The sequence below is a fragment of the Phalangium opilio genome, unplaced genomic scaffold (genome assembly GCF_054372755.1).
Source record: "Phalangium opilio isolate 3A_F unplaced genomic scaffold, DU_Popi_V2 ptg000352l_1, whole genome shotgun sequence".
Lineage (NCBI taxonomy): Eukaryota > Metazoa > Arthropoda > Arachnida > Opiliones > Phalangiidae > Phalangium > Phalangium opilio.
The window spans coordinates 3,922,849-3,943,260 of NW_028324228.1; the positions used below are offsets into that span (position 1 = coordinate 3,922,849).

The 20,412-nt window shown below is 37.6% G+C and overlaps 2 protein-coding genes and 1 long non-coding RNA gene across 16 annotated transcripts in view; 1 reads left to right on the top strand and 2 right to left on the bottom strand.

Moving 5' to 3' along the window:
- Positions 1 to 205: 205 nt before the first annotated feature.
- LOC149605068 (uncharacterized) lies at positions 206 to 11,320 on the top strand. Of its 14 annotated transcripts, XM_089860364.1 has the most exons (11): positions 285 to 658; positions 2,434 to 2,685; positions 2,866 to 2,963; positions 3,026 to 3,044; positions 3,123 to 3,282; positions 3,364 to 3,431; positions 3,568 to 3,649; positions 3,719 to 3,823; positions 4,305 to 4,436; positions 4,527 to 5,355; positions 9,048 to 11,320. In XM_089860364.1, the coding sequence occupies exons 6-11, from the start codon at positions 3,382 to 3,384 to the stop codon at positions 9,746 to 9,748; spliced, it is 1,899 nt and encodes a 632-aa protein (XP_089716490.1). In that variant the 5' UTR covers positions 285 to 658; positions 2,434 to 2,685; positions 2,866 to 2,963; positions 3,026 to 3,044; positions 3,123 to 3,282; positions 3,364 to 3,381; the 3' UTR covers positions 9,749 to 11,320. The 14 variants fall into 14 exon arrangements, with proteins under 14 accessions (XP_089716484.1, XP_089716496.1, XP_089716490.1 ...); XM_089860370.1 differs by lacking the exons at positions 3,026 to 3,044; positions 3,123 to 3,282 and having other exon boundaries at positions 267 to 420; positions 512 to 658; XM_089860363.1 differs by having other exon boundaries at positions 2,866 to 3,044.
- LOC149605069 (uncharacterized) lies at positions 8,772 to 10,212 on the bottom strand. The gene is made up of 2 exons (XR_016377035.1): positions 10,078 to 10,212; positions 8,772 to 9,041 (listed from the first exon to the last, which is right to left on the bottom strand). It is a non-coding gene; the product is annotated as an uncharacterized LOC149605069 (long non-coding RNA).
- Positions 11,321 to 17,621: 6,301 nt separating the features above from the next.
- The window catches only part of LOC149605070 (protein GPR107), a 34,762-nt gene continuing 31,971 nt past the window's right edge, over positions 17,622 to 20,412 (bottom strand). Inside the window, exon 16 of the mRNA XM_089860373.1 lies at positions 17,622 to 18,260. Coding sequence (XP_089716499.1) covers positions 18,146 to 18,260 — 115 coding nt within the window. The 3' untranslated portion in view covers positions 17,622 to 18,145. The remainder of the gene's footprint in view (positions 18,261 to 20,412) is intronic.

Genomic DNA, 20,412 nt, shown 5'->3' on the forward strand with positions numbered 1-20,412 from the left:
ACGTCTGGCAACGCTGTACTGATTTCTTCTAATCGGAAACGACGACTAGGAGTAGAGATAAGACTCCTTGCAATGTGAAAGGAGTCGAAATTTGACGAAAACCTTGAATTAATAAACTGGTCCCCTTTCAATATTTATCAAAAATTAGAATTAATAAACAAGTCCCTAAGATTCGTGACCCTCGGTTTTTGAATAAAAAAACTAGTCTGAGTAATTAATAAAGTGGTTTTGGACCTGTAAACCTGTGTTATTTCCATGGCTGGTGTGGGACAGATCGAGATCATGACCTTTTAAGCTGTCGTCTGCATCAGTTTCGGCTCTGAAATGGTCGGGAAGTGCGAGAACTTGGAACAGTTTGACGTTAACGACGTTTTTGAGGCGGAAATTTCTCTAACTGTAACTAAAGTCGACGATTTAGAAGTTAGTGTAGCTCGAAATTCAGTATTGAAAACGAATGCTATAATAAATAATTTTGAGAAAAGATGACGTTTACTTCCCCTTAAACCCTAAGCCTTTGCATAGGGATACTGATCACTGTCAGCGTGGGAAATAAAGCGGTGGCACAGGGAAAATGACCAGTTTAAATATTGACTGGACCAGTTTATAAATTAAATCGGAGGGGATCAGTGGTCCACGGGACCACTAATAAAATTCAAGGGTAACCAGAGTCCAGACATTGGGTACGTTCAGTAACGAAAATCTCAAGGAAATCGCTGTTTTCTTGATGTGTGGTTGATGGGCTCGAGACGTCACAGTGACGTAAAAGGCTGTTGAACGGAGAAGTGACATTTTGAAGTTAGCGCTGTTTTAGAAATAGGAGTTGGGGAAACGTCTTGCTGGCCCTCAAAACGTTACGAAGCGCAAATGGCTCTTTTTAATTATAAACGAGCTCGCAAATAATGAAATTGTTTAAGAAAATTATGCCTATTTGAATGGTAGAAGTAGTTTTGTAAAGAAGACTTAAGGTGGAATTCATAAACGTCGGACGCAACGCAATTTAGTACAGGCAAAGGCAGGGCGTTGTGCGCAAAAGGCAGACGTTTGCACACGACGCTCTGCCTTTGCCTGTACTAAATTGCGTTGCGTCCGACGTTTATGAATTCCACCTTAAATTACTAATACAATTACTGTAGGAATAACATTGTTGAAATTTAATTTTTAAATCCCGCGCCAACTTTTCGTCTGCCAAGTGTTCAACAGTCAAGCGCTACGTCACGCCATCAAAAAAACCATATTGATTAGATGGTTTTTTTGATGGGCAAGCGTACAGTAGGAAAAATCTCACATCGCTTAGTAAGCGCTGCCATCAAAGAGGGTTACTGAACGTACCCGTTATCTCAACTATTTTAATTATCCACTTCAAAAGTTTAGCAGACGACGCGCCCTGGTCAATGGTCATGGACCAGTTTATTTATTCAAGACCAGGGCGGGGGGGTTGCTGTCCCAATGTCCAGTTTTAAAAAATCCTTATTTCCCACCCTGTTGGTGTGTTGCTCCTTAAACTTTTGGGAACTTTCTTTCCCCAATAGTAAATGTCGCGTCACATAGCGGCGTAATATGGAATTTGAAAATGTGCTCTCAAAAATTAAAAAGTACTTTTGGTGCTGAAAACTATAAAATGTACCGAAAAACTACTAGGGCTCAGTCTGGGAAATAGCACACTTCCTCTGGTCCAAAACCAGTTTATTAATTGCTTGGACGAGTTTTTTAATTCAGAAAGTGGGGGTTACTGGTCCTCGGAACCAGTTTAATAATTGCAAATCTATAGGAGAACAAAGGCGGGGACCAGTCCTGAGACCAGTTTATTATTTAGGACACTAGGGAGGGGGTCGCTGGTCCCAAGGACTAGTTAAAAAATATCCTTATTTCCCAGACTGAGGACCAATGACCCCCTGGTAAACTGAAGGAATAACCCGTCCGCTCTTGACAACCCAAAGGAATTGAGCGGAATGAGGACTAAGGAGGACTCACAACCCCAAAAGGCAATAATTTATATAATACCACTCATCATCCAACTTCGAAATAAAACTCATACCAACAAACGATTATCGCACTTTAGCGAAAAGTATAATTGGCGAGTTAGGAGGAATTTCAGGATATGTTTCTTTACTATGTCAATACTTACTCTGATTAGTAATTCCTGAATTTTTATTCGAAGTATTGCATTGTATATTTCGTTATAATCCTCTCTTCAGGCGGACAGGCTGGGAAATAAGGATTTTTTCAAACTGCCCATGTGGCCAGTAGAGCCAAAGCACTTTTAAATAAAAAACTGGACATTGGCCACTTAAAATGGTGCAACCTTGGAACGTGGCCGTAGGGCCAGTGGACCCCAAAAGCGTTTAATTTTTAAACTGGCCAATATAATTTTTAAAGTGGACATTCGTTTTTCTTATTAATTTATAATTTCGTCTGCATGACATTATGAACCAGTTTGTTAAGACTTGCGCGGGCAGCGCGGCCATAAGTTTCTCTCGCTTTATTGTTCCACTATTTCGGGGAGAAGAACCTGAGAGGAGACAAGTTATATATGCCGAAATTTTCCCGAATTAACCCAAAATTCTAAAATAGTAGCAATCTTCCTACGCGTCGTCTGCTAAAACATTCAAATGACTTTTAGAATCGGCAATTCGGTTTTTGGGTTAAAATTTAAAGATGCGAAAGTTCCGAAACTTCCGAGTGTAGGTTAGTACTTAGTGAGATTTAAACAGTTGTTCGTTTTGCTATAACCTAGTGGTAACTAAGAGAAGTACTATGGTAAAATTTAGAAAACAACGATTTCCTTGAGATTTTCGTTAATGAACGTACCCACTAGGGGGTTCACTGGTCCCAAGAACTAGTTTAAAAAATATCCTTATTTCCCAGGCTTCTTTCTAGGGTCGTTAGGAAAAAGTTAAACCTGTCTGCTACACGTTCTCTCTCTTGCGAAGTCGCGCTCGCCTTAAAGGCAAGCCCTTATTAAAGTGAGTTTCCATATACAAGAATTAAAAGATCTTAATGAAAGTGGAAAATCTTTCTCCCAAAGACACGAAAAACGGAACAGTGTGAGTCAGGGCTCGACATAAGGATATTTTTTTAGTAGTCAGCCTGACTAGTGAGCCCCCTATCCCAATTTTTTTTAGTAGTCACTGACTAGTGAGACGCATGGTTTACGAATATTTGGGACATTTTTTTACTAGTCAAGTTGACTAGTGAGCCCCCAGATTTCGATTTATTTTAGTAGTCAAGGCATTTATTTTAGTAGTCAAATGCCTTGACTAGTGCCTTATGTAGAGCCCTGGTGTGAGTAACTGTTAACGCTTAATTTGTGTTTATGGCCATATTTTTATTATTATTGAAATGTTACATGTGTTATCTTAACAGGGAAACTGTGCTAGAAGTATGATGGATTTTATGAAAGATTGTCGCGTTATGGTCGAACGTTTAAGCAGGTAAGTGAAGAATATAATGCGACTTGGATGTCAATAGGGCATGTGATGGATCCAACCATATCGAAACTGTCATACTTTGAAAAGAAATAGATCTTTCTTGTTAATTGCTCTTTTTTTCTAAATGATTTTATTTTAGGGAAGATTTACAATTTCACAAACTCTCTTTCCAAAATTCCGAAATGAGTTTGGTAAATCTTCATAGGGTGGCGATTAAAGAGGTATTTGCGAAATTATTGGAATGTCCCCTGTTTTGGGCAAATACAAAATTAAGGAAACTTTATCTTTAGGAATTGAAAGATAAGGAAAATTTTAATTATGATGACTTAAGCAAAGATGATCTGATCAAAGAATTAAAAGAAAAGGATGATCGAATCAGGAAACTGGAAGCCAAGGTATTTTTCAAAGCATAGGGTTTTTTAGTAGTGTGAAATGAAGCGCAAAAATATGAGAACTTTTTGGGACCATATCCCATTTCAAATGGATGAGTGGTCGAATCTGGTGTGCCTTAAAGTAGAACCAAACTCTATGGGGTGGGTGAATAATTAAGGTCCTTGGTGAAGTCCCTATCATGATTGGCTCAGAGCTAAGAGAATTTTTGCTGATCCCCCTTCTTCCCTGCTTTAAAATACGTTCAGGCCAAGAAAGTCCCAAGAATATTACAGGGTTGCCACGGGTCAGGGAAAACCTGGAAAAGTCAGGGAATTAAAAAATGAGCCGAAAAAGTCAGGGAATTTGATTTTAGTGGGTAAAATTTCTGGGGATAAGTCTTTATTGAAAGAGTAATGAAAGTTTCTCCTCATCCTCCCTTAACACGGAAAACTCTAGAGCAATCCTTAAAAATTAATTTTTGTAATGGAATCTTATTTTGTTTAGTGTAATGTTTTAATTTCAAAAATGGGAAAAGAGAGAATCAGAACTGCATTAACGATAAATAAGCAAGTTGACGAAATTGATAGACTCAATAGGCTCATTAAAGAGCTGGAAAGGAGAATCAAAGATCTGATGGTATGGAAATAATGGAACATTCTTCATCTTCATGGTCAATAGAAAAATTAATTAGTTTAAGAACTATTGTTAATTATTTAAAAAAAATAGGAGCAATGTGGAGTAAATCAATTAGCCAACGTTGACTACGTGAAAACTGAACCTGTTGAAAATGATCCAGGAAATAATGGCCAGGAGTTGACCCTTCCAATCGTCCAAGGCAGTCCGTGTAAAGAGGATACTATTCAAGAATCAACTGTTTCTGAGTGTCAATATGTTGCGGAGATTCACGATACAAACACCGAAACTAAAATTACCTCGAAAAAGGCTGAAAATGAGGGGCTTATAACGCAAATTACGAGTAACAATTTGCCTCTACGCGCGCCATTACCCTGTAACCTCGAGGTCGAAAACCACTTCGAAATATCCCCTGACACAACGCCGACAAAAAGCTATTCGCCACGAGGATCTCTCGAGAACAATATTAACATTAACGATGATTCTTATCGTAAATCACAAAATGTCTCGACTGAGGGAGAAACTGAGGATATTGCAACTCGATCGTCGAAATTTCGTGTTCCAGAATTTAATGTTGAAGTTGAAAATCATCTTGACGCAAATGTCGAAATCGATTCACTAGAAGGATCCCTAGAAAACGATCTCGATGATAATCAATCCAGAATCACCTTGACAGATGCGAGGAAAACTTATAATAGACTAAATGAAACTATGCGCTTGCGAAAGCGAAAGTTTGTTGATCCGAGGTCATCGACTGTTCCAGTGTGTGTACCTAAACTAGGACGTAACCCAAGTGAAATATCAGAATTGACCTCCGTCTTAGTGAGAAGCGATTTACCCGAAGTTCCGATTGAAGTTGAAAGCAATAGTTTGGTGTCCAACTTGGAGACACGTGAAGATGCCGCTCCAAAGAATTTCGAAGGTAATACTTCATCGCCTTGTTCGGAAAGTCATTTTATACTTTAATGGCTGCTTCTATTTAGGCCCAATTTTTGGGCTTAAATAGTGTATATGATTTGGTAAGCTATTTAAGCCCAAATTTTGGACCTAAATAGCCTATTACTTTATGAGTACTATTTTAGCCCAAATTTTTGACCTAAATAGCCTCTTACTTAATGAGTACCATTTTATTTTGGGCCAAAATAGCCCAAGTCTGTGTATGCCCAATTTTTTAGCCTAATTAGTACACCTGAGGTATTGGACAACATAAGCCCAAAATTTGAGTTAAAATAGCTAACTATACTAATAAATTTGGGCCTAAATAGCTGTCTGCATAATAGAGGCTATTTAAGCCCAAAATTTGAGCCTAGATAGTAAGACGTTGGAGGCCGGCTATTTAGGCCCAAATTTTGGGCTTAAATAGACAGGGACTATTTAGGCCCAAATTTTGGGCTTAAATAGACAGGGACTATTTCAGGGGCGTGCCAACCTTTTTACTGGAGCGGGGGCAAAATCCCACACTGGTAGAGAAAATTGTGTCAAACATTTTGCACTTGTGTAAACAACTTTGAGCCACCTTAACCTCTTTCCAAACTCATACAGAGCAAAACAATTTTGCAGTAATTCGATGTTGTTCAGCACTCATCAATGATCTAAGGCAATACAGTATCTCGCATTATCTATTCGCATGCATCACACTAAATAACTGGGCATCAGCGCAAAACTCTATTGGTTATAACATAACTACACGGAGTAAAAATTGAAGAACTTCAAATAATTTATTTATAAATATTACGAACATGTTAATGATTAAGACCTGTATTTTCTTAATCACTTCCAAAAGCTGACTTCCTCTCACAACAATTGTACACTGGGTAATGAAAATTTCACTTTCAATGAAATGTTTTACTATTTAGACTCGGTCACCAGAGCGGGGGCGCCCCGTGGTTGGCACGCCCCTGGACTATTTAGGCCCAAAATTAGGGCCTTTATAGGCACTTCGTACTTTAATAGTCTTAGTACCTAGAATGAATCGTCATATTTTTACCCTAGGATGGGGTATATATGCTTATCAATTAATTCCGCTTTTTCGATGTGAAGTCTAATAGCGTATTCCATTTACCTGCTGTGAGACCGCGCTCTCGATTTGCTCTAGATGAGCTTCTTTTCCTGAGCTGCGTTAACGTTTGTCTTTTCCCCTCCTAATCGTCCATACAAATTTAGCGAGCTATCTGTTCTGTACAGATAAGCACCAATGAGATCTCGGAACCAGCGCTCGTTAATTGGAAAACGGAAATCCAAGCTCAAGATTATCTAGCGGCAATTAGCGGTAAATGAAATACGCTACTGGCATTGCTGCTATTAGAGATGGGCCGATACCGATACCATATCGGTATCGGTACCGATATTTGGCTTTAACCGATATATCGGTATCAGTTAAAAATGAACCGATATTTCTACCCGATATTTTTTGAACAAAATAAATACTTATGTTGAGAGTAGATGGCGCCATAAGACCTAAACTCTGAGACAGCACAGATTTTCATCTATTTTCGGATAACGTAACTAGTGTCTAAAATGGGTTTTTCGTATGATAAGCCAGTTTTATAGTTTCAAGTACCGAAATTGGATCGAGAATCATCTATAGAGATGGGCCGATACCGATACCATATCGGTATCGGTTTGATATCGGTTTAATCGAAGGATCGGGTAAAATATCGGTATCGGTACGTATCGGTTTCCCAAGTATCGGATCATATCGGTATCGGTTTAAACTGGTATCGGCCCATCTCTAGCTGCTATGTAGGTGAAAAGCTGAAACCCATTTCATTCCTGGTGTAAATTGTCAGATCCCTATTTTAAGGTTCATACCGGAGTGAGGGATTTGCGTAAAATCAGAAGTTCATTAAATTAGCCAGGGAAGTAACCAAAAGCGGGGTTTGGAACTCTTCTCTCTTGTGTAGCAATACTGAAGAAGGGCGACACATTCGCCACCTCGCGATAATTGTTTTCTCAGGTCTCCGGTTTAGGTGCGACCCGTACTCCAAAACTTCCCCTATTGAGAGAGAAAAAACTATTGGCTAAAAATGAACACTGTATCTCTAAAGGGACCGGAAAACGCCCCCTTCCATTGTAAAACCGAGCCCTCTTAAGCATAGAATCAGGAGAAGGGGTGGGGGTGTGAATTTTGGAACAGTCAAGGTCATTCAGTTTTTTATGACTCTTCATAAACCTATTGAAAAAAAAAACTGTGGCCGTTCCTTTTAGTTATTTTTTTACAAAGCAAATAATCTACCCTTTAGAGATCCAGCGTTCATGGGCTGAAGAAGTCACGACCCGCTCACGTCCAGAAAGACTTCCTAGAGTAGTGTTAGGAAAGGGGAAAAAATTTAACCCCCTATCCATGGAGTAGAAGGAGTTCTTACCCAGCAGAGACGTACGCTATACCAGCTATTGTAACTGTTTACTTCCTAGGCTAATTTAATGGACTTCTGGTAAAATTGACAAAAATCTCGGGGGTTTGATACGTGTCGTAAAAAGTTTCAATCAAACCATGCGGCGCTCAATGCAATGCTACGATGAAGTGGGCTCTGGTATGCAACCCAAAATAGTCAGGCATAATCTTGAAAAAGTGTCTGGGATTTTTATCTGAAAATTTTCTTCGAAGATCTCAATCTCCCCCTTTCTTCCTCTTTAATTCAGAACGTACTTAAATTTACCGAGTTTTTTGTTCTTGTTTTGACATCCTCGATGTAGCTTATTTGAACCAATTATCCAGGCTAAATTAATTTAAGATTAAACTTAGTATGGATAAAATCTGTAACGTCACATTAATACGCGGACCAGAAAAACCATTTAAATGTGATTAGTGTTTCTTTGGAAAATATAACATTAATTAGAACTCGGGGGTGGCTTTTGCGGGCCTGCATTTCAGTTGATGTACATCTTTTTTTTTGTTGATAAGGTCGTTTATTCATCGGCTAACCCCCTGATCAGTACTGTTTCTTTTCTTTAAAACTTAGTTATCCTAGGCCTTAGCATTATCCGTTTTTTTTATGAAATGCGCTTGAATGTTACAGTGTTTTTGATACTAAAAATTAAATGGTATATGTGTCGTTTTTATTTTTCGCCCATCGCTAGATGGCGAAAAGTATTGGGGAGCATAAACGGAAAGTTTAACTCCTCCTTCGTTTCGTCTTCGTCACACCGCTTATTGGACGGCGGCGAAAACCCCACCTTAATTTTCAGTCAACTCTAGCTTTAGAATATGTATACAGTACGCAAATAGAATTATAATCGCATAGCTAGTCGTAGCTTAGTGGTAGAACGCTCGACAATTTTTTCTTCGTGGATAAAACCGAGACTCGACTCACTCGCGCGTTCGAGCCTACCTTGAAATTTGGGTTAAAATTTTTTATTTATTTTAAGCTATTTAATTCATTTACAAAATATTATTTTAAATTATATAAACCATTTATTTTAAATACTGGTTCGTACAGTATTGGTTCGTCCATGCTCATACGAAGCTCAGACAGTCTTGGAGATAAGGATTTTTTTATTGGAATATTTTGGAAAATGCCAGGTTTCGATTTCGCTAAAATATACGAGATGTGGCGAAAAATTGTAATGGTCCTCTTGGGAGCCTTGTTTTATTTCATAAATAATTTTCTGTAGGGAAATTCAAGAAGAAACGTTCAACTCGGTTCAAATATTCAACTGATTATAAAAGGGGTCTACAGCGTCGCGTTAGAATGGGTAAGGAAGAAAAACACTTCAAATGTGATCAGTGTGACTATGCCAGCATAAGGAAGGATAATTTGATCACTCATCAACGCATTCACAGTGGTGAAAAATCCTTTAAATGTGATCAATGTGACTATGCCAGCATGAGGAAGTATAATTTGATCACTCATCAACGCATTCACAGTGGTGAAAAACCCTTCAAATGTGATGAGTGTGACTATGTCTGCAGGAGTAAGTCCCATTTAACCACGCATCAACGCATTCATAGCGGTGAAAAACCCTTCAAATGTGATCAATGTGACTATGCAAGTACGTGGAAGAAAGATTTGATCAGACATGAACGCATTCACAGTGGTGAAAAACCCTTCAAATGTGATCAATGTGACTATGCAAGCAGGCATAAGTTCTATTTAACCACGCATAAACGCATTCACAGTGGTGAAAAACCCTTCAAATGTGAACAGTGTGACTATGAATGCCAGGACAAGAGTAATTTTATCAGACATGAACGCATTCACAGTGGTGAAAAACCCTTCAAATGTGAACAGTGTGACTATGAATGCCAGGACAAGAGTAATTTTATCAGACATGAACGCATTCACAGTGGTAAAAAACCCTTCAAATGTGATTAGTGTGACTATGGATGCAGGCAGTAATGTCATGTGATAGTACATAAACGGAAAAGTCACATGAATGGATGGATTCACATTTTAAATATGCAGGACAAAAAAAATCTTTCATCCTCTTCTGTGATGAATACCCCGAAACTGTGTAACAAACCATTAAATTTTTCTGTTCGGGAGGGTGTTAATGGAAGCGGAGCACGTTTACAGAGACGAGACACTTTGGGCACTATATCCAATTGTAACAATCCCATTTTCAGAATTAATTTTATATTAAATATAATAAAATTCACATAGAGGATACTAAAATTAATAAAACCATAATAAATTTTGGATACCTTTTTCGAATTGTTCCAAACGCATTTCCAAACGTTTGAGCTTTTTTTCTTTTGAACGAGTTCCATTTCTGCCACCAGACTCCTCGGAACTTTCATTTCCACTTGAATTGTCTGAAGTTTCTTCAGGTTTTAACTTGGTACTTGATAAAGGTCCCGGATCGTCATTTGCTTCTTTAACTACTTAAACTTCGTCATCGTCTCTGGTACTGAATGTTTCAAAAGGAAAAACAAAGACAGGAAATTTGTCGCCAACTATAACTTTACCGTTGCATTCTTGCTTATTGTTTAGCTGAATATTACTGTTTGTTCATATTGCCACGTATGTTATCATACGTTTATTATTTTAAGTGGTATTCTGTATTGTCTTAGGACCGTCTCAGTGATCAAATTTTAATCTAAATATATTTTCGAAAGTTCTTGGTTTGCATGCCTGTTCTTTGCGAATGTCGGTAATACTATGGGAAAGTTTTAGAAGTGGATTGATTGTAGTCGTCTATAGACTGGTAATGCGGCGAACCCCTAGCCATTAAGCCTGTTAAAAACATCATACTCTGGACCCGTAACATTTTAGCTTTATGATTAACCACTATTTAAGCGTCGTAACATTGATTTTGAAAGTTGTTAAAAAATTGAGACAATATCACAAAGCTATTTCATAGAAGTGGGCGCAAAGTCTATTTAGTGTTTATTGTCGACATAGATAGTTACTTAAAAAACCCGGGCAATGCGGGGAAACTAGTCTAATTGATATTCATAATATTTCATATTTTTGTGGGTTGGGGGACTGTTCTCTGGTTGCAAGGGATGTCTTTGCTGGTTCTTTTTAGACTTACAAAGTCCATGTTTAAAGCTTGAAGACTTACGAGCTTAAACTTACTGTTTCATTTTTATGAACAAATGGAGATCTACGAAACATTGAACTAGAACGTAGTGGCAGTTTGAAGGGAAAATGAAGTAGTTCAACAATTTCATCTGATTTAGATTTTTTTAAATCATCGTTCAGTAAGACCCTTTATAAAAACGGGGGTGGGCATAGTAAAGCATGCTTGATATAGGGTTTCAATGAAACATCCGGTATATGAATCCAAAGGTTAACGGTAATAGTTAGTATAGGGCGCTGTAGGTTAGCTGTGGCATAGGGGCTAGCCACCACCCCTCTATGCATTGTAAAGGGACCCACCTGTAAATAAGCCACAGGCTTAGTGTGGAAATCCCTTCGTAGACAAAGCTTAGATTATTATTATTATTATTATTATTATTATTATTATTATTATTATTATTATTATTATTATTATTAAAAACGTCCACGTCAAAGTTGCCAGTCCACCAAAGTTCTTTTGTTTGAAGCCGTGTCTAACGTCTATGAAAAAATGCTTCTAAGTGACAATTTAAATAATTGTAAGTATTAAAAGGAAACGGGCGGCTCGGTGAAAGATAAGTGTAGTTTTAATTGTAATTTGTTAGTTTAATTATAAGTTGTCGATGTTTTATCAAAAACAATTTGTGTTTTGGGTTAATTTCAGTTTAGTTATTCTTGGTTAAGTTAATTTTAAGGAATATTTTGTTTCTCTAGTATTGATTTAGTTTGTAATACTAGTTTTAATTCAATATTTATTGGAATTGCCACGTTTATGGCAGTTTTTAACTTTTTGCCGAATAATCACTATTTTACCCGAAAATATTAAGTTATTCCTTTTTCATGTCTTTTAATGATGATTTATATTACTTTAAATGTAAGATAGGAAACATTTGTTAGTTTAATTAAAGTGATCCATGTTCTTAAACAAAAAATTGTTTTTTCGGTTAATTTCACTTTAACTAAGTTTAAATTAACGTAACATCGGGGTTCATTATAATTAATCTAGCTGTCAAATTGAGTTTCAATAAATAATTCACCCTAATTGCAATGCATAGTGGAGTTTTGGATCCGGACCTTGCCGAACGTTCACTTTTTTACCTCAAACTTTCGAATTTCGCTCTTCAAAGGTTGGAATAATGTTTTGCCGAAAAATGCTCAATCTGATGTCTTGGATGAAGAATAGTTACACTCTAATGCGCATCCGCGACCGCGGCCAGAAGCACACGTTATACTACGAGTGATATATCCAAGTGTAACTATTCTTCATCCAAGCTGATGTTTTGTTTTTGTATAACTTTGGTGAAGAGTGGAAGGAATTAAATTGTTACTCCACCCAATATCGAGTTCTTAACTGAAAGCAAGTCTCCAAGTATTTTCGCCTTTTTTTCAGAAAAATAATCCTAGGTCTACTCGTTCAGACGACGTATCATGTTTACTAGAGAGCTGCAAAATGAAAATATTAACCTCCAACTCCTTCCAACTCCAAGGCGATACACAACAATGACTCCAATTCCTCCAAATGCCATAATCAAAAGTTTCAACTCCACAGAACTCCGCCAAGCGAAATGTAAAACTCCTCCCAACTCCTTCCATGAAAATTAAAATTTCTTAAACTCCTCCCAACTCCTTCTAACTTCGTCCATTAAAACCTTTCTAGTTTCTAGTCTTTGGAAGATTTCTTTACTCTTTAGAATTGGAAAAATAGAAAGTTCAAGTAAAACGTGTAGCTCATTAGTTTTCTTTCAAACTTGGCCTGAGATTGATATCACGAGTGCTTATAAATTAGGATTTTCAAATGAGGAATAATATTTACTCATACAATTCTTCTAGACTTTAAATAAAACTTAAGATTTGGGGAAAAAGGCGCTACGCGTTGTCGTTCAGTCATATTTTACGCTTAGTTTCTTAAATTAGCTACTTAATTAAAATCGGACTGATTCGCTTCGCAAATGCTATTTTAAAGGACAAGTCCACAAACTTCACGAATCAAGAAATACTAACACTAGAGTTCATTCTGTTATCAGTTGTTAATATGCCTCAAAGCTAGAAAGGAGACTCTTGTCAATGGGTTTAAGAGAAAAGGAAAGCGCCCGCGGCCCCATTGTGTGAGAGACTCACTGAGGGGGCGTGTCACGTGGGGTTAAGGGTGAAAAAAGAATTTCGTACGAAGCTTCAAAAGACAAATAACGCTAAGGTCCGCTTTTAAATTGGAGCCCTGCCACTTGGCAGGCTTACGTTTTCCAACTCCGTAGATTTCCATGTTTTAAGATAATTTTCCATTGCCTCCCAACTCCGCAATTATAAATATCATTATTCCCAGTGCCTCCCAACTCCGCACACGAAAACTTCCACTGCCACCCAACTCCAATTTTATCTCAGAAAAACATTTCCAACTCCTGGAGTTCCAATCGCTTAAACGCGGAACCCAGCGGGTTTCGGAGTTCTTCCACGGAGTTGCAGCTCTCTAATGTTTACATTAAATGGCCTCTTAAAGATTCCAAGTACTAAATCTATGTATTCCTGCATAGGCTTATATCTCTTACCTCGATTCCATCCCCCTAACGGGGAATTTCAGTATCGCGCCTACAAACGCTCCCCTAGGTAGAGGTATAAAATGAAGTTGGATGTTTTTTCCCTCCCTGACAAACGTCCTCTCCCTATAAGCGCAACTTTTGAAGAAAATAATAATAATAATAATAATACTTTATTTATAGTAACAGACGTTACAGGCAACCACAGAAATTAAAGTGTGGTTACCGGGACAGATACACAAAAAACGACAAATAAAACTTAAAACTTAAATTATAACATTATAAATACAAATCTATGAAAGACTAAAATTTTGAGTAAATTAAAGTAAAGAATTAAGCCAGTTAGTGTAAAGAAATTTAGAAACCCCAGTTTTGAAGGCCCAGCGAAGATCATCAAATTCTATTGAATCGAAAATTATCATTACGTTCTATGAGGGATGTAGGTTTTTTTGGCCAGATCCTCTGCCCTATTGATCCAAATGACCTGAAATTTTAATGAGACTTGTGTTTTGACGTGTTTTATAATTCTAAAAAAATTCAAGCTTTTAGATTTTTTTATAAAAATTATTTTCCAAAGTCAAAATGATGGCTTCAGTGCTAAGACCATGGCTAAGACTGAATATATCTTCGGATTAGGTTTGGTTCAGTTAGGTTTTGTTTCTCAACAATTATTTATTTTTTGAAAAATAAATTTTCCATTCACCCAATTGACGCTCTATGTCTTGCCAGCTTTCCCATTGGTAAAGTACATTCCAATTGTCAAAAGTGTAAAGAACAAGATGGTCTAACCCATAATTAAGCCACATCGTTTACTTTCGCCACCCCTACTATAATAAATATACATCTAGTGACAGATCGCTTGATATACCGGTCAAGGGGGAGCTGCTTGCCAACGAGAATTATTTATTTATTTCATTACTACTACTAGGCCTACCACTACTACTTGGGTAAAGTTCTTAGTCACATCGATACCTTTAAGCTAAAAAGAAACCAAGTGATCTATGGGCAAAATCGCCAAAGCGCGAGTCTATAGAGTAGTGATACCACGAATATTCGGTTAGTATTCGGCCTATTCGGCCATTTTTTTCGTATTCGGTATTCGGCCGAATATTTCGTAATATTCGGCCGAATACCGAATCTCCAATCATGAAGGAAAAAAACGGAAAAATTATTTATTTCAATAAAAACTTTTACTTTAATATTTATAATCTAACAGTGGTAAGTTGTGATGAATAAAAAAAAGCATATAGTGACACGATCTACTCGCAAATGAACCAAAAACCTAAAGACGCTATAGACGGGTCCTATAGTGTTAAAGAGAGCGCGTTGGAAAATCGTAACTTCCCCCTTTTCATTCCCTCCTTCCCGAGTTTATCACCAACGTTGAAAGCTTCCGCGCAGGCGCGCTGTAGCAGAGGCGGTAGAGAGCGGATCTAAACCAGGGTTGGAAATAAGGTGAATTTTGTAAGTGGTCCTCGGGACCAGCGATCCCTCATGTTGGAATTATTAGACTGGTCCTTGGGACCAGTGACCCTTGCATTAATTATTATTTTACCGGTCCCACTATAAATTAAATTTCTAAAATGATGAGAATAAAAATCACGTAAAGACACAAAAGTAAAGAAGCTGAAAATTCTAATTGATTTTGAATTTTTATTGTAGGAAAAAGTAGCATATACCAATCCATAACAGTTAACTTTTATTTCTTATCACAATTTTTCAACTAGTTGCCACTAAATATCAATCAACATGTGTAATGATATTTGAACTATCCTTATTCTTTATTGCATTTTACATAAATTCGGTAGCAATAGAGGTCACGTGAAAGTGTTTTCAGTACTGCCAGATAACTTTAAAAAGAAGGCTGGACATATTTAAAACGTCCTACTACACGCCCTCCCCCGCCCATAATCGTTTTTTTTTTGTGGGACAAGGCCTAACTGAAAACTTTATTTTGTGGATTTGGGCGCTGCAGATAATTAAACGTTTTAATTTAAAACTGAAGGTGAGTTTTTCTTTTACTACGTGCAATATGAAGTACGTTTGCATTACATTGATGTTCATTTTTTATAAATAAACGTCCAACTAAAGGAGCGTCTGCTCAAAGGTTCAAAGCAGCTGCACCACGTGACGAAACACTTTTTAGTGCCTTCCCCCCTATTTGTTTCCCCTCCTAATCTTTTTTACAATCCCCTATAGTCAATAGACTACAAAACTTTTGTAGGGAAGTTGTAGCCAAGGAGTACTAACTACCTATGAGTAGAATTGGTAGAAAATGTGTTGAGCTAAAAAAATTCTAATAAGGAACTCCGAATTAATAAACTGGTCCCACCGTCTATTTTTTCCAAAAACCATAATTAATAAAGTGGTCCCTGGGACCACTGACCCCAAGTTTTGGAATAAATAAACTGGTCCGAGCAATTAATAATCTGGTTTTGGACTTGTAAACCTGTCTTATTTCCAACCCTGATCTAAACAGTGTATCCCTCTCTCTGCTTGCGCGCCAATATTGCGCAGAGCAGTAATCGCGTTACAGCTAGTGCCGAGAGGAGAGGAGAGTTTTCCCACGTGACCCTACATTTCGCGTAGCCGTCTGCCTATTCACCTCACCATTCCATACCCTTCTTCTTCTTCCATGATGAGACCTGTCCCATTGCGGTCCGTGCGGGGGATGTACGTATTTCGCGGAACGGGTTACAGCTCATAACCGGTTTCGCGTGAGTTGCACATATCTCACGCCCGAATATTCGGTGCTTCGGCCGAGAGCATGGCCGAATATTCGGTATTCGGCAAAATCAATATTCGCGGCATCACTACTATAGAGTCCTCGTCCGCTCTTACCGCTTTTATATCCCATTCCTCCCTCCCTCTGGGAGCTCACTCAGCACAGCTCGAACCGGTCCTATTTCAATTCGTTCTCTCTTGGAGGGGGGCTTGTAAAATAAGCGTAGGTTAGAAACTCTCCTATGTGTGCAATTAAGTTAATAACATGTAAAACCTTTTCAAATTATTATTATTATGCAATAAGATTATTATAAACAAGGGTGATTGACCTCTCAACTTAGTCAAATGTTCTGAGCATGATATATATGCCAATTTGATAAAATTGGTACTAATCAGGCATGGATTAACTAACGCTAGGGATTGTTCACTAACCGTGCTTCCCATGTCTTGCTATCGCCAACTACATGTTCCAAATTATTCCTTGATTTTTTTTTCTTTTTTTTTTAAGCTTGGTCTATGAAGGGATTCCCCTCTTCATTCCCCCAATTTATTGGACCAAAACGGATGTAGATATGGCGCCATCTCCAGGCAAAATAAAGTTTTTGCGTATTTTATAGATGGCGGCGCCCAAGTTAGGTAGGATTCTAATTTTTAAGTCATAGGACACGTGATATTTGGCCCAATTTTCTTATGGCTTCTTGTTAGGGATAGTAGCTGCGGCTAGGGGGCGTTTGGAACATGCATACTTTATCTTTTTGGGGGGAATGAATAATCTCTAGCATTAGTTAATAAATGAATGAGGGGTGTGCGGGTACCCGAAAATATGTGGTACCCGTCTTCGGGCCCCGAAACATATTTTTTAGGACCCGAACGGGTACCCGAGTCCCAATTTTAAGACTTTGCCAATACCCGCCGAGTGTGACAAGATCCTCAAGGGTCCAGTTCATGACGTTGCCGCGCATGTTTCAATACTTCTGCCTTTCATAATTAAATAATTTAATAAGTAACAAGTTATTAATATTGTTTAATGAATTACATCATATGGGATAATGACTCAGCTTTGAATTGGACTGTGAGGAAAAACAAAGACCCCTATTGAACCAGAAAGCAAATTTTGGGGATTTTTAAGTACCCGAGGACCCGACGGGTAATTGAAAATTGGACCCGATACCAGCGGCGGGTAAAATTTTCTATTACCCGAAGTTTACCCGACACCCAAAAATCAGGACCCGCACAGCCATGATAAATTCTAGACTGAAAATTTTGAGAAAAGGAAAAAAAAAAGAAAACGAAAAAAAAAAAGAAAAAAAAAAGAAGAAAAAAAAAAAAAAGAAAAAAAAAAAAGAAAAAAAAAAAAGAAAAGGAAAAAAAAAAGGAAAAAAAAAGGAAAGAGAAAAAAAAAAGGAAAAGAAAAGGAAAAAAAAACAAAACACCTTTTCGGCAATATTTATTGTACCAAAATCAAAATTATTCACATTACACTGTATCTATTTAAATATTAGAATAATTAGGAATGTGCGAATACTTTCTTAAAATTAATCAACGCTAAACTTAAAATTGTCAGTACAAAACATTTTACGGCACAAATTTAGCCCTGAAGAGGCAAAACAATAAATAACACAATGCCACGAGGAATAGTAATCATTATTTAACATTCCTTAATTTAAATATATTTAATGATTCCAGGATTATTAAAGATACGCTAATTTATTAATTAAAACCAACATTTAAATTTCTTTTCTACAATTAAGCTCTTCGAAGCTCTCGCTGGTCGCTTAGTGAAAAATACTTCAATGCTTAAAAAAAGATACTATTACATGTTTTATTAGTGCTAGATTTTAATTATTAATAGATATGACATATTTTTGACATATTCTAATATTTCAATAAGAAATAAATGATAAAGAGTCAGTAGAGTAGATTTTAATTCAAGATTCTCCTTGTCATATCAATGTCAGTCGTACTCGTGACTGCTCTCGCGTTTAGTAGTCGTGTTTGGTGAAGCTCCTTCTTTGACAGATGATCGTCTGGTTTTATACACTTGCTCAGTGAGACCAGACTGGGTAACGCTATAAAAGATCAGTTTTAATTAGTTTTAGCAATCCTAATACTGATATAATGGTAAATGTCTTCTAAAACACGCCACCACATCTCGTTTTCACGAAATCTATGGGTATTATTAGAAGTATATAATACTTCTCTTCGAGAGAAGTGTACCACAAAGCGGGTGAAGTGTAACGTCATTCTTCCCAACATCAGAGCATTTAGAGCAAGGTTACTAAACCGAATCACATACACGATAAATAGTTCCCTCATCATTACTCTATTAGCGTTTAAATATTTGGCAAGACGCGCTTGTGCATTTTTTCCCACGTCAAGACGAGGTTTGTAGGATGAGTGCTGGGGATTTAGTGCCAAACAACTATGGAATTCACCTTACGGTGCGATGCCCATCTGAAGTTTGATGAGCAGGAAAGCAAACAAAAAGGGTGAGCCTGGGAAGAATGACGTTACATAACTTAAGTATGAAGAGGATACAGAGTTTCATCCTTCTTCCATTATCCCCTTCTGGTATTATTTACCAAACTTTATTTCACAGGGTTCATACAACTTTTGGAAAAGAAATTTCCATGAGATTTCCAGTTTTTTTCCCCCCATATACTTACCTGAATTTTCCAGGTTTTTCCCGTATATGGAGTATACTATAAAGCAAATGTTAACGAAGGAGGGGGCAAATATGACTATTACATAATCAAAGGACATCCCCGTATCTCTAATATAACCAGAGTTATGAGCCTCCAAAGCATAGTGTAATGTTAATCCTATGGAGGACATGTTTATGAACATTTTGCTTAATCACTCGGCCCCTGTTTGACGCAAATTTCCCCTGAGGTTTTTGTCAACTATTTATTTCCCTGATTTTTCCAGGTTTTCACGGTTTTACAGGTTTGTATGAACCATGTTTCAGTGTTCCTGCAAAACTTGCAAGCCAATACCGAAATATTTCTATGTGCTATGTTGAGCGCGGTTAGGCATTACCAAGGCATGTTGAAATGGTTTTTGGGATATTTCTCAAAAGAATGTCATTCCCTCATTGAATGTATGGTGAAATAACATGGCATTAGTCCTAAGATAATATGATATACCAAGATCTTATTCACGTAAAGAGAACGTTTGAGTTGATTATCAAGTACTACCCAATCCCCTCCCTAAAAACCTGCCATTTTTCAATATACTAACACCGACTATCCATTCATTATTTATCGAAATTGTCGTTCTGGGTCTCGATGTGAAAATGGCGATAGTTCAGGGAGGCTGACTCCAGAATTAGTAGAGATGTTTATTAGAGACCAACAGTTGATAGACTAGCTATGTCGATATAAATATAGACCGAATAGTAAAAAGTGAAATAGACAATAGTTATTCGATAATTATAACAAGGAAATGCCACTATTGTTTTCCTAAAGTGCCAGAACAACCAAGGCTTACGTTTGAAACTTCAGGTAGATAGCCATATTTTAACATAAAATCCTAGGCCTGTGCGGTGAGACCTACTCTCTCGCTACTGACTGCGTCTATTTAACATTTTATTCAGTAACTTGCGGTTAGTAGGTGGCGCGCTAAACCGACTTTTAATAGGCCCTTCCCAGAAAAAAAAAGATAACTCTGACTTCATGGAAGCATAGATAATAAACACCAGGATCAGAAGGTCGGGGCAGAGCTTGCCGCGCTTTGTACAAACTGGGTAGGTTCTACTTCCGGAAACCAGCGCATGCGTACAGCGTAGAATCATGGATAAATAATGCACGTGTTGAAAAACAAATTTCCCCACGTGCATTCTTTAAAGTTTTTAGGCCTATCGGTTATCATCTTATAGTATCATATGAGCATATCTTGGCACTATGGCTTTAACTGACTATAAACTACTTACTAGAAACAAAAGAAGGATACCCCTTAAAGGTCAGGTTAATTTATAATGTTGTATTTTCAATAATTATTGAAAAACTTCCTAAGCCTCGGTTTAGATTAAGGGCCACACGGGTGCCACGGGGCGGAGCGAAAAACGAGCAGGCATACCTCGTCTGCGCCAGAGAGAATTTAGAAGGGGAGTGGAAGGGGTGGTTTGGAATGTAGCGCAACGCCGTCTGCTAAACGTTATCTAGGCAGGTCGATTTCCGGTATGATGCGTTTGTAATAGGTAGATTTTAGAACACGTGACCG